General features: G+C 36.1%; 1 protein-coding gene across 1 annotated transcript; it reads left to right on the top strand.

The window, feature by feature from the left end:
* Positions 1-5,812: 5,812 nt before the first annotated feature.
* On the top strand, positions 5,813-12,132 carry LOC147874467 (uncharacterized). The gene is made up of 2 exons (XM_087344706.1): positions 5,813-6,111; positions 10,559-12,132. Exons 1-2 carry the CDS (start codon positions 6,065-6,067, stop codon positions 11,661-11,663), a joined length of 1,152 nt encoding a protein of 383 aa, XP_087200832.1. The 5' UTR covers positions 5,813-6,064; the 3' UTR covers positions 11,664-12,132.
* Positions 12,133-14,971: the final 2,839 nt, after the last annotated feature.

Genomic DNA, 14,971 nt, shown 5'->3' with positions numbered 1-14,971 from the left:
TACAGATTTAAGCTTCAGGTTCACAAGAAAAGCCATGCTGGTGAACCAAAATATATATGTGACATATGTGGGAAATCTATCGGAAGTAGGAGCTCATTAAAGGTTCATCGTCGCATTCATACTGGTGAAAAGCCATTTGTTTGTGAAGTATGTTCTAAAGCATTTCGTTCTCGCAACTATATGCGGGATCATATGCGTTCTCATACTGGGGAGAAACCCCATAAATGTAGTGAATGTGGTAAGTCATTTACCCAGCGCTCCACCCTGGTCATCCACACAAGGTACCACACTGGGCAAAGACCCTATAAGTGTCAGCTTTGTGGAAAGGGATTTGTTACAAAGACTCTCATGACAGCTCATCTGAAGAGCCATTAGTGGCCTTTATAATTCTGCGGAATGTTTACAGCAAGTTGCTCGGAAAAGTGTGAAGCTCTTCTCTCTAATAAACTAAATCTTGTTACTCTGAGGCAAGCTACATGTCTGGTCATGAATGAAGACCGAACTCGTAGTTATAACTGTACACTGGCTGGTCATATGCTTATGTGCAATGAAAGATTTTCGGGGAGTACCAGTGTAATATTCACTAATTTTGAGATACGTGGTTCTCAGAGGAAACCTGCCACAGTACCACTACATTCTGCAGACATTCCTTGTGGACTGGCCTGGGCTTGAACACCGGCATCAGTGGTCAGAAGCTGTATGGTCATGTGTGTTTGTTATTCTTATTCTAACAAAATCAATTTTTGAACAACGCTGATTACATTGTGAATGAAAGAGTGTCAGACCTTTTAATGTGCCTCAGTCTGCTAGTACAGAAATTGTTTTCTTTATTTCTAGACAATAACAATGTTGTAAGTCCTTGCTCATTTCCAATACAGTGAATGGGACATGCATCAAAGCTTACATTATTTTGAGTGAAGTGGTAAATTATTTGCGGAGTTAGCCTATGTGATTGTCGTTATCTAAACTGAGGTTTATAAAATGAGATGTTATTTTATGTTTGTGATTCAGGCAGATATCAGATTTATTTACTGAGACTTTTTATGACCTTGTAAATGTCTTTAGAGCTTATTCCACTACTGTGCTCTTTTTACAAATAGTGTTCTGACATTCAAACACCAAGGAACATATTGATACATATGAATGGTTATAATCTTGTAATCCATTTTAATTCATTGATCTAATCAATGTGAATGCAAACAACTCCCCATTCTTCAAAGCTCATGGTATGACAGCTGTCATAAATTCTTATTGTAAAGTTATTTATATGTTTTTGAATCCATGGACTCAAATTAAACTTAAAATTTAATTAATTTTTAATCTTTCTCTGTTAGTTTCAGATAACATAAACCTGATTTCTCCTTTAATTGCTTTAAGCTGTAAAAATGTGGTATAATCTTAAAATCGTGAACCTCAATTACTGTAGTGCAACAGTTTGTGATGTGTCCCAACAGTCAATATTGTCATGTAGTCATGCACATTAAATAAACAGATGGATGAGCAAGTCACCACACTTTTTAATCTTTTTGAGATAGAACATAAAACCTAAAAACACAAAAAGATTGCTTTTTAATTGCTACCAGTATTTTAGGTATAACTGAGGGAAATCTGAGAACTGAACACCAAGATTTAAACCTGTCATGCTGCATGGATAGTCTCTAAGAAGACCATTTTCCTGTCCTGTCACGAAACACTTCAGGTTCTCATTGAAATTCAGGATCATCAATAGCATAATTTCATAATGATAACAAAAAATGAATTAGAAATAAGGTCAGTAAGGACTTCAGTTCTACTTTTCATACAAAATGAAAATGGTGTTTGTTTTTGTACATGCAATAAAGAATGCTATGATCTAGACCTAAACTTAATTAAAGAACATTAAGAGTAATAGCTACTGGTAACTATTGTCCCTGCACATTCATACTTGCTGTTGTGACAAGGTTACTTCAACCACCAAAATAACCGTGCCAAATTTGACATAATAGACCATGATTCAAAGTATTTCAGAACCCAGTAACCCTGTAAATTGACTGATCTTCCACCAACAATAGCCAGTTTTCCAACCTCCAGACCTGCAGACATCTTCAGCTCCCTAAGTCAAACAGTTCAGCTCTTACTGTTTTCTCTGACTTTTCTTTCCTCCTCACCCAACCAAATAAATATGAAATTAATTAGGGTAGCTGTCAGTGCAACATTTAGAAAGATACTAGGAGAATGGCCTGTTTCAAAAAACAGGACATAAAAATATCAGTATTGATGTCACATAACTTATGTCTCATGTGAAATGAATATGAATGATGTAATCCAGGGTTTCACAGTCTGTGATCCACTGATGTGCTTCCATTCACTTGAACTTCTGTTACCTTACAGAACAAATGCAGACTTGTAAGGTGATAGTGTTGAGGTGAATCTGGAATGAGGTACTGCATACATATGGTGAATTTTCTCCTAAAGGGACCCTACTTGTTTGCTTCCTTGGTTATTTGTATGTATCTGTAAGTCTGTTAGCATGTTTTGCTCATTGTTGTTTCATCATTGTTTAGTGATCTGTGGATTGTTCCAATTGTGTCAGAAGTTTGGAAGGAATGCGCTAGAAAGGAAAGTCCCATAGTATTGCTGACTTTATCCACTTCTATCCTTCAGGTCTTGATTAAGTTATTCATTTCTTTCATGGATGGTATGTACCTGCCCTGAGTCTATTTGAGTCACATGGATTATACAAAATCTAGACATTTTGACTTATATATTTTTGCATAGTTTCAGGAATGTGTAATAGGTCTAAATGAATTTATGGTTTATGTGAACATCTTACTAGATTTCTGTTCTGAAGAAAATCTTCCACTACTTTATAAACTAGTATGCATTTGTGATAATGCATAACCTGAATGACAGACATCCAAATATATCAGTCATTAGTGCAAGGAAATAATACAATGTTCACTGTTAAAGTTAAACTCAGCTGTCACTTCCTGTCTCCTGACAGGAACTGCTACAGAAATAGGTAAAAAAAGTAAAACTGTCCCAGTATATGCCATGTAGGCACTTGGGGGGGAGAGAAAGTATAGCTCCTGCTCATTCTTGACCTCGGCACTAGATGGGAGTGAGTGGTTAGCATCACGCCCTGGCCGCGCTTTACCCCTGGGACAGGACCACAGTACCCATTGGGCAGGAGGCTGTGTGGGCCTAAGATCCAGTCTAGACGCAGAGGCCATAGGAAAAAATCCAGATTGAATCCTGGTTGTCCGGTCCATAGCCAGTCACTATACTGACTGAGCTATGCCCGGAAATAAGTACGTGATTTAATGCCTTTATAGAATAATTCTTGACTCATATTTGGAAAACCTTGAAGTCCTTGGCATTAAGTAATGCAGTTCTAGCCAGGAGCCAGGAAGTGACAGTTGTTTCAACTTTATCTGTGAATGCACTGTACATGGGAATTGCCTACTGAAATTAACAGTGAACTAATATTACTGGTGGGCATTACAGGAATCATATTTCATAAACATAATTCAAGAAATTATGTTGCCAGAAGAGTGCAGAATTTAGAGGCCCATTACAAGTGGAAATTTTACTCATGGGCACTTCTGTAGTGATGCTGTTGTTATTCCATAACAATTTAATAAAACTGTCTCGGTAATTAGAGAGGAATGTCTGTAGAGAGTCTTGTTTGTAACGGATTTTGCAGCTTTTGTAAAGTCTTATCAAAACTTGTATTATTCCAGGCATCAAGGTGATGTTAGCTTTCAGATAAGCAGTTGTACATCCCCACAGATAAGATTGAGTTTTAAGTTCTTGCAGCAAGTGCATGTAAACAGCACTTTATGATATGTCAAACTCAGATTCTATGGTAGAACATGAAGATATCAGTTAGAAACTTCTTCTTCTAAACACACTTTTGAACAAGTTCAGCTTCATGCACTTCTTAAATATATTTTCATAAAAATTTCTCTTAATGATTTTTACCATGTCACTTGCTATTCAGTTTATTGTAGATTTTTGTTTTGGAGTTTCATGGTAGAAGTGTACATATATATGTAAACTGCAACACATCAAGTTATAATTATTTCTTTATACCTATATTTCAGGTTATTACTGAATGAGAGTAAAAAACCGTTTTTTTTATTTTAACCTCTTCCTTGATCAATTTCTTCTGAAAATATGTTCAAAATTCGTATTTTGTTAACTTTCACATTTGGAATATACTCACAAAAATGAAATTATGATATGGGTTTTGTTCAGAAATAGTTAATCATACTGTACAAAATGTTTGTATAATTCTAGAGATTATTATCCCAAGTTATCTCAGGTCACTTTTGATTGCTTGTAAAAAGTAACTTCTTTACAATTACAACAAACAAATGATACTAAAGTTAGCAAGGGAACATAAGATACATGCTACTGAAATATGTAAGCATGGCTTACGAAAGTACAGCACCTTTTCGTTTACTGACATCTAGAGTTTGATATATGTATTTTCTTCATGACCCAAAATAACTTGTTATAGTAATAATGGGACAGAAGAAAAAATATTGCCCATACTAAAAGAGGTTAATATATATATATATATATATATATGTGTGTGTGTGTGTGTTTTAAGTCGTCAGCCCAAGATATCTCAGGAATGTGTGGGAAGATATTAATCTAAACACCATCATTTGAATACTGTAGTGAGTAAAATACATAGAATAAAGAAGAAATTGATGAAAACAAACTCTGCAGTTTCTGGTAATGCAGCATATTATGCATTAATTATTAACATTTACAGTGACTTTGAAACATCAACAATCAAAATGAATTTATCTTTTTTCTAGGTCTTCAAGTCTGTTTGTTGGAAAGTCCATCAAGAGGTCGACTTCAGTGACAGCCAGTACCAGGGAGAGTGATGCACACAGTGGATACCACAAAACATCCATGTGCACAACATACAGAAACAAGATGGAATTGGCACTTCACATGGAGTCTCACAAATGCTCTGGGTTGTTTGAATGTCCATGCTGTGGAAAGGAGTTCTCAAAGCTGAAACACCTGTCAAGCCACATGGTGTGTCACAACACAGCACGTCCTTTCCAGTGTGACATGTGTCACAAATCATTTAAACGCAATTTTGAACTCACGGGACACATGAAAGTCCATACTGGTGCCAAGAATCATGTATGTGACACATGTGGGTATGCAACTAAATATAAATCAAATTTGGAAGTTCACAAGAAACGGCACATTGGGGTCTTCAGATTTCATTGTGACATTTGTAACAAAGGCTTTTACAGTAACAGAGACTTGCAAGGACATTTGACAATCCATACTGGACAGAAACACCCCTGTGAGATCTGTGGGAAAGAGTTTTCGTCAAAACAGAACCTGAATGTTCACTTGCAGATACATGACCCTGACAGACACAACAAGTGCTTTCAGTGTGAAACTTGTGGGAAGAGTTACCAGCACAAGGACAAACTCATATGCCACCTTCGCTCACATACTGGTGAGTCCAGATACATGTGTGATATATGTGGCAAATCACTAACAAGTAGTGTTTCTCTGAAGACACATCACCGTCTTCACACAGGCGAGAAACCTTTTACATGTGATGTGTGTGGAAAAGCATTTAACTCGCCCACTTACTTCCGGGTCCACAAGCGTTCACATACAGGGGAGAAGCCCCACATTTGTAACCAGTGTGGCAAGGCATTCACTCAGCGCTCCACTCTAGTTGTGCACATGCGATATCACACAGGGCTGAGACCATTTCAATGTGAACTGTGTTTCAAAGGATTTGTAACCAAGACCTTGCTGACTGTGCACCAGAAATGTCACAAGTAGTGTGTGAATTGTATTTTGTTTCCTCTGCAAAGAGAAATGCATACTAAATTGTAATTTGAAAGCCTGAAGGGAAGTGATAACTTGGGAGACCTAATTGTAATTGGGTGAATAATATTAAAATGGAACTTAAAGACATAGGGTTTGAGGATATGAACTGGGTTTATATGGCTCAAGATAGGGACCATTTGGGTGTTTTTAATACAGTAATAAACCTGCTGCTTCCATAAAGGAAAAAGGTATTTCATGAATGAGTGACTATTATCTTCTCAAATGGACTTTCCACCATGGATACTTGTAAGTTTTGTTTATTAAATCAAGTGAGTTATCTACATGATAGAGTATTTAGTACGTCTGTCAATTGAATCCAACAGTGAGGCATTGTTTCTGTCAGTCCCTTAAAGCTAAAAGTAGAATTGTAGTATGCACTGGGGCAAGCATTTTATGTTGTGTAAATCCGTGTATTCATATGGCATGTATACTTCAAAAAATTGTTTGTTTTAAAATGACCAGCCATTTCAATATGTTTATCTAACTTGTATGAACACTTTTGTTTGGTAAGAATGTATCTTTTCTGCTTGGTGAGAAGGGCTTAAGTCCTTCTTACCAAGAATCAAAGATCATCATCATGAACTTTGTAGGGTTAGATCAGTAAGGTTTTTCCTTTGAATTCCAAAATGGCCTGTCTCTCTCACATCATCATTTTGGTCATCATGAATCTTATGATGCCTTTACAACAAATATATGATGATAAATGTACGAGCTGATGCTTTCTCAGCAACTAAGTACAATGAATTCTTCATCCTTGTCCTCAGGGTGCCCTGAGGACGAGGACAAAGATGGTTTTCATAACGGTGTTTTCTCCATTAAACCACCTTAGCTGGTAGCCCTAGAAAAATTCATTATATGATCATAAATACTGAAGAACTACTATAGATTTATGAAAAATTTATTTTATTTCTGTAGTTGCAAAAAAGGAAATAGTGTGTTACTAAGTTTAGCAGAGTATAGTTATGAACTTTGTAAGTTTACTGTTTCTAAGTTCTATACCACTTACACATCCTATATGTATTGAATCTGTGAAGAATGTCATATGTTTGAAGATTAGTAGTTCGCATATTGCTTTGAATTGTCATCTCTGAGCTGTAGGAAAGACTGTGTGTAATTTTCAGAACAGTCGGTGAATCCAGTCGCATATTTGTATAAAACGTGCATGTTAAATATATAAACCACGCCCTCTGATGAGGCTAAAAAACATTAACAACTTCTGAATTATATGCTACTAGTTGTTCAGACATTCTTGACTTTGCTTTTCTTTCCCTCAAATTCCCTTTAAATTTTAAAAGTTTAAAATATTCGTACCTAATAATGTACTTACACAAATAATTACCACACCCATTTCATCTCAAAAGTATTAACAAGAGTGTGATGAAGAAGACTGCTATAATCTGTAATTTGTTTTGACTTCCTCTAAGTGGTGCATCTTGCAACATAAACTCTGGGTCATACAACATGTGATTGGGCTGGTGTCTGGAATATTATACAAGTATTATTTGGTATAACAATCTTCTTCTTGTTGGTGTGCCATATCCGTTCAATGAATGTTGGCGATCATGTTGGCTATCACTTATTTATTGAAAGCAGCTCTGAAGAGCGCCATGCTGCCACTGTCTCAGATGATTCCAAAATTGATTGTACTACGGAATTATAATGGAGTGGTTTCCCGTTGCCTTCTCCATCACAGTATCACAAACAGTGCAATCAATATGTTATTCTTGCCTGAGAATATCTAGTGTCGGGCCTTTAGGGAAGTCATTCTTCAATAGCTTCGCCCCAGTAATGACGTAGCTGCTGCCCTATGCCATCTACCTTGACCCTGGTAGAGGGACCTTTGCAGGTTGCTACCCCTCGGGTTAAAGGGAACCCAGGGTTCGCATAGGCAGGGACACTCACTTCCCAGAAGTAAGACTGTCTCTGAAGAGAGTTCCTTCCCGCAACACAACAGTATATCCATTGACACAAATTATATTTTCAACTTACTTGTTTTGACAACAAAGTGTCATCTGGCCAGACCTTTAACAGAAACTGTTATAAAAGTGCTTATGCAGATTAAGACACTTTGTTGTTGAAAAATATTACCGATTAAGACAATTTGTGCCTGTAGATTCCTATACTGAATAATATAATATTGTAAAACAGTCAGAGTGCTACATTATATGAATGTAGGACTTCAGCTGTATTAGAAATCAAGCATGATCACGCCATTCATAAATGGCCTGTACATTTCTCAAGAGACTTTCATTGAAAATTTTTGGGAATTCAAAACACAAAGTGATGCACCACTCACCTAAAGCCCCCATTTTATTGGTCCTGCCTATCTCCATCATAAGGCATTAATATGTGTGTGGTCCTTTACTTTTTGGCCATAGTCTTATATGGTATGACAGCTAGTTAATTAATCACACTGCCTGCCTCAAGAGCTACTTTTTACCCATGATTTCAGCAGGTTGTATTATAGTCCCTCTCTCTCTTTATATATATATATATATATATAAATATAAAGGGGAGCCATCTATTTTGGCATGGAGATTTCATTTATGAGATTAACTACACACTTGCAAAAAGTACATGCAGTGTTAAAATATATAATAAAATACAGGTCAATACACAAACTATATTTGGGTGTTAAAATTTAAAATTTAAATGTTAAAATTTTAAATTTTAAATTAGCGCTATTCATCACTATAAGGATGTTACATTTGCGCGCTTTCATTCATTTACAACATGTTTCGATGTAATACATCATCTTCAGGTGTTGTTTTTTATTTAAAACTGTTTTATATTAAACGCATGCCTTTCAATAATTTATTGTTGTAATATGTGTTTCGCTGGTCTTCTCGTTTTTCCCATCTTATGTTTGTTTTGAATTATGAATTTGAAAAACGAGAAGACCAGCGAAACACATATTACAACAATAAATTATTGAAAGGCATGCATTTAATATAAAACAGTTTTAAATAAAAAACAACACCTGAAGATGATGTATTACATCGAAACATGTTGTAAAATGAATGAAAGCGCGCAAATGTAACATCCTTATAGTGATGAATAGCGCTAATTTAAAATTTTAAATTTTAACATTTAAATTTTAAATTTTAACACCCAAATATAGTTTGTGTATTGACCTGTATTTTATTATATATTTTAATCCAAAACACAAACATGACGCATGTAAACCTTAATACATGCAGTGTTGTTGATGGTAGTTGTGGATAATGAATTAGTTCTGATACTTTATTTTTCATATGTAGTAATTTACCATGTAATGAATTGTATTAAATGTTGTTTTTTTAATTTTTTTAGTATTTTAGTAATTCAGCAGTCAATTTTATACAAGATAGTCGAGCATTGTGCAACATTTTAAAGGCGTAAGTAATGCCGTACATGATTTAAATGTTGTTCCTATGTTTAAAAGATTATTTCGTTCTTTTTAAAGTTTTAATGCTTTTTCTTGTTTTCCTATTGCTCCTTTTGAATTTTGTGCTGCCTCCGTGTTGATCATGTATTTGAGGATTGAATTTAGCTCAAGACACAGATTATTAATGTGTATGTTAGTGCTGGATGTCTTGAGTTTCTATTTAATATTTACGTTTTTATTGATGCTGCGTGTGCGAATTGTATTAGCTAATGTTAGGGGTTGCATTCTTACTTAGCAGGAAGATCTTTCAAAACATCTTTATAGTAGATACTGAAAATATCCACCACCTTCTTGAAGACAAGCATCACTTCTTTTAATGTATTTCATGTGAATTTTCAGTGTTTCTGGGTCTTTGTTGGCACCAGTTTGTAGAGTATTATGTTTTTTTCCCCCACCAAATTTTATGGTTTATTAGAATGAAGTATATCTTTCATAAATTCCCCCAGAAAGAAGTCTGGAGAGGTAAGGTGTGGAGACCATAGTAGGCAAAGTCCGTGCCCAGCGATGCACTCATGAAAGAACAGTTGCAGTAAAGCAGTTGTTGTGTTCCCATTTACCCCATCATGTTAAAACCAGCAATCCCAGATATTGGATGTCTTTTGTGTCACAAACACTTCCCGTGTCTATAAAACTTTGTTACCAGTCAGTTTATTGTTCCCTCATTCCTTGTCTGGACATGCATTGCTGAATGCTATACACACAGCAGGAAATTTTTTCCATGCAAAATAATGTTCAAGACTAAACACACATTCTGCTTGTGTGTACACCATGTTTGCACTTACACAGCTTTTGCACAACAGGCATGAGCAGCAGTATAAGAGACTGGGTGACTTTGATTTCAGTGACATGGCCGAGGCTGGGACAGTCGATATTACATGGGGGTATACATCCATTTGGTTTTATTTTTGTGATGTTATATTTGATTGTTGTTGTGTTGCATTTTAAATGGTACCGGTATTCTGTGTTTTGCCATCTGGCCTTGAATTTTGTTGTTTGAAAGTACAAAATGTTCTTGTTTTGTGATCCGATTAGGTTAGGATGTTGACTGGATTGCAGAGGGCTAAAAGTATAATTTATTATACATTTCTTGTCACTGTTTGTTTCACATGTCACATCTAACCACATGCTTAGATGCTGAGACCTGAAGTGGAGAATGTAGCTAGATTTACAGACAGAATTCTTACAAGGTGTCATCCTGTATTGCAGTATGGTTTGTGTTCATAACAGTGTGAAAGTTCAATGGAATTTGTCTTCTCTTTTTTCTAGGTCTTCAAGTATGAGTGTTGGTAACGAAGACATCACACCCTCATCTCGAAAGCACAAAACAAATAATATTTTGGATGTGACAGCAGAAGAGAAGACAGCTCAAAATTCACTGCAATGCACAATTTGTGGCAAAATATACAAGATCAGAGCAAAACTGAATTTCCATATAAGTACACATACACGAGAGTTCCACTGTGATTCATGTGAAAAAGTTTTCAACACCAATCAGCGGCTCAAGAGGCATATGAAAATGCATACAAATGATCGACCACACATCTGCACCATCTGCAACAAGACATACAAGAGGAGGTTTGAACTCACTGGACACATGAAGAAGGTCCACTCAGGAACTAAGAACTTCGTATGTGATGCATGTGGATATGCAACCGCATATAAATCAAATTATGATATACACCTGAAGAGACACTTGAGCAAGTACAAGTTGACATGTCAAATTTGTGGGAAAGGATTCTATTCAAGCTATGACCTAAAAGTTCATAATAACATTCACACTGGCAACAGACCCCACCAGTGTGATGTGTGTGGTAAGGCATTTGTGTACAATTCAGACTTGTTGAAACACCAGCAGAGCAGTCATCCAAAGAAAGATGCAAAGCGCTTTAAATGTGAAGTATGCAGTAAGAGCTTCCCTTTCAGGAACTCATTGATGTCTCACATGAATACTCACACAGGAGAGGATCGCATTATTTGTGATGTGTGTGGGAAGAGTCTGTGCAGCAGAACCTCACTACAGGCACATCGACTGTTACATACCGGTGAGAAACCATATGTCTGTACTACATGTGGCAAGGCTTTCAGCAGACCAGGATACCTGAAGATTCACCAACTGATACACACTGGGGTGAGGCCACACTCTTGTGACACCTGTGGAAAAACATTTACACAGAGATACACTCTTGTTATTCACAAACGTTACCATAGTGGGCAGAGACCCTACCAATGCGAAATATGTAAAAAGGGTTTTGTATCCAAGAATTTACTAACCTCACATCTTAAGACATGCTCATCGTATCAAGAAGCCTTTCGATTGTACTGTCAGGAGTCAGCATCCTGTGGCGAACCTGCCCAGCTTAATACAGATTAACAAAAGGCAATTTATATGTTTTTGTATGTTTTTAACTGCTAAACAATCTAATCATTCTCTTTCACTTGTTAGCAGCTCACAGTCTTGATATCAGTTTTTGTTTAATTCTTGAATTCATGAAATGCCTGATAATAATTTAAGCATTTGATTAAGCAATTATTTATCATCACTTATATACATATAATGGTTCCAGCACCAGAACCTTGTTGTAATCTACTTTCCATTACAGACCTTAAGCAATCACAAAATTGTTATATATATTGTTTTACAGTAAATGCATCTGCTGCCTTACATACACATTTCTATAATTTACCTTCAGACTGCATACTGTATACCGTGCTATTAACAGAGGTATCCGACCATGTGTGGATGTTGGCTCATTAGACTTGGCATTGCAATTGCATGAAACACATTCATACATTACTGTAATGTTACTGTACCTAAAGCACCTAATAAATTGAAGTCAGGAGCAGTTGTCTTTATTTAATAGATGCTAAATTCTTTTGTGCTTTGTATTTAGGTGGTACCAGAATAATTGGACAGATATCATAATGCTTCATTTAACAATCATGCTTTAGCATCATTACTTTTCATAGAATTGTAAGATTCTGAATAGAAAAGTTATGGTGTTAGAGAACTTCTTATCATATACCATTGTTTCCATCATCCTGACAGTTTATCCATCAACCTTGGGACTGTGCTATGCAGACATGTACAGGCAGAAAATATTACTTAATGTTTACCTAAGTAATGTCATCTTATGACCACTGATAGCAAATTAACTCCTGCTGCTTATATTGTCTGTCACCATCATATTAGAATCAGGTACCTCCTAAATAAAAGCTGAAAACTTGTAACTGAAGTAGCTGCTGGCTTGGATAGCCATGGCTATTTTGTTCTTAATGTAAAAGAGAGAACCTCTTAGATACCACATTATGAATAATATGTACCGTGCAAGTGTATGATTATGAACTACGGGGCTAAGAACTAGAAGTTTCAATTGGAAACATATGCATTTTAGATTTTGTAAAAATGGTATTTTTTTGTAACGGGGGCTGTTTGGTCAGTGCACATCAATTCCTGGCTATGTAATGAATTTAAGACTTGAAAGATTTAGCATTGTGAAAAAGTAGTGGAAAGCATCATTTAGTGGACAAAGTGTGTATATTAATAAATGGCTGATATTTTGTTTTGTATGTTATCAAAATTTATCTTAATGTAAAAGAAGAATATAAATAAAATTCACATTCTAGTTTCCTGCAGTTTTTGACATATGTACAGGATTAGCTTGTTATCCTCACCATATGCCTTAACCAAAATATGGTTCTGAAATTGCCTACCATAAGAATAGTCTTGCATTGTAACCAAGGTAAGTTTACTTCATAGTCTGGTAGAAGTAACCATTCATGACTTTGCTTTACTTTCTCTCAAATTGCCTTTAAATTTCAAAAGTTGAAAGTATCCATACCTAATAATGTACTTTCACAAATAATTACTGTGTTACAAAATTCATGAAAATGCTTTTTGTTGCAACACAGTAGCATATCAAAATATTGGGAGTTTAGCAAATGGGAGGCACAGAAGGCAAGAATTGGAAAAATCAATTATCAGTTTGAGTGTATGATATCCATTTAAAAGTACCTCAGAGCTAAGTGAATTCAGCCACACCCATAGCATCTTTAAAGTATTAACAAGAGTGTGATGTAGAAGACTGCTATAATCTGTAATTTGTTTTGACTTCCTCTAAGCGTGCATCTTGCAACATAATCTCTGGGTCATACCACATGTGACTGGGCTAGTGTCTAGAATATTATACAAGTATTATTTGGTATAACCATCTACACAACAGTATATCCATTTGACACCAAAGTGTTATCATCTGGCCAGACCTTTAACAGAAACTATTGTACAAGTGCTTATGTAGATTAAGACACTTTGTTGTTGAAAAATATTACCGATTAAGACAATTTGTGCCTTTCATATTTTCTGTAGATTGCTATACTGAATAATATAATATTGTAAAGCAGTCAGAATGCTAGATTATGTGAATTTTGGTTATCAGCTGTATTAGAAATCAAGCATGATCACACCATTCATAAATGGCTTGTACATTTCTCAAGAAACTTTCATTGAAAATGTTTGGGAATTCAAAACACAAAGTGATGCACCACTCACCTAAAGCCCCCATTTTAGTGGTTCTGCCTATCTCCATCATAAGGCATTAATATGTGTGAGGTCCTCTACTTTTTGGCCATAGTTCTGTATGGTATGACAGCTAGTGTGTGCCTTTATCAGCTTTTAGGATTATGAGACCATTATCTTCCACTTTTCTTATTAAGTAATTAATGATTTTCTGTTCCTGTATTTCTTCTTTTTACACACACTATTTTTGTTGAATTTTTTAGTGTTCAGTTTTTTAGCTAATAGGTGTTATTTAGGTTTGTTCCAATTTTTCCAGTTAGTTAATAACACTGTATGCCTCAAGAGCTACTTTTACCCATCAATTCAGCTTATTGTGCAAGTTGTATTTTAGTCACTCTCTCTCTCTCCTTATATATACAGGATGATTAAAAAGGTTAGGGCTAAACTGAAGCAGCGTATAGAGGGACTCAGAGAGAACAACTTTCGAATAGGAACCCATGTCCTCCGAAGTTATCCTGAGTCAGTCAAGGCCATTGAAGTTGGGGAAGTCTGATAACATACCACTGAAATAATCGTACTTTGCTATTCTCCTACCAGCTTAATTTTGAATCACACGTATCCCGGGCGTTGGATAGGGAGACGAGGGCCAGTTGAACGGCCAGCCCGCTCCCCAGCCTTGACACCTCCCGTTTACTACTTTTGGGGGCATGTCAAGAGCCTTGTTTACGAGACACTAGTGGACGACCCAGAACAACTTTTGGCCAGAATACTTGTTGCATCTGACATGGTCCGTGAGACTCCTGGGGTATTTGAAAGGGTGCGCCACAGTTTCGTTCGCCAATGCAATGCCCGCATTGAATGTGGAGGATGCCACTTTGAACACCTGTTGTAAATTTGGTGTGTAAGATTGCTAATGTAATCCTTGTACATTAATAAAATAACAAAATTAAACTAGTAGGAGAATAGCAAATACGATTATTTCAGCGGTATTTTATCAGACTTCCCTGCCTTCAATGGCCTCGACTGACTCAGGATAACTTCGGAGGACATGAATTCCTATTCGAAAGTTCTTCTCTCTGAGTCCCTCTATACGCTCCTTCAGTTTGGCCCTAACCTCTTGAATCACCCTGTATGTATATACGGGAAGAGTCAGAATTATGTTTACA

Source organism: Zootermopsis nevadensis, unplaced genomic scaffold (genome assembly GCF_977971745.1).
Source record: "Zootermopsis nevadensis isolate Lab colony 2312 unplaced genomic scaffold, Znev_1.0 Znev_ptg000008l, whole genome shotgun sequence".
Taxonomy (NCBI): Eukaryota; Metazoa; Arthropoda; class Insecta; order Blattodea; family Termopsidae; genus Zootermopsis; species Zootermopsis nevadensis.
Note: the sequence above shows the minus strand (reverse complement) of the source record. Positions and strands in the feature narration are given on the sequence as shown.

Bases quoted from the DNA above. Each gene is read 5' to 3' on its own strand.
- LOC147874467 (XM_087344706.1), top strand. From the start codon at position 6,065: ATGAGTGACTATTATCTTCTCAAATGGACTTTCCACCATGGATACTT. The intron at 6,112-10,558 runs GTAAGTTTTGTT...TCTTTTTTCTAG, and splicing joins ACTTTCCACCATGGATACTT to GTCTTCAAGTATGAGTGTTG.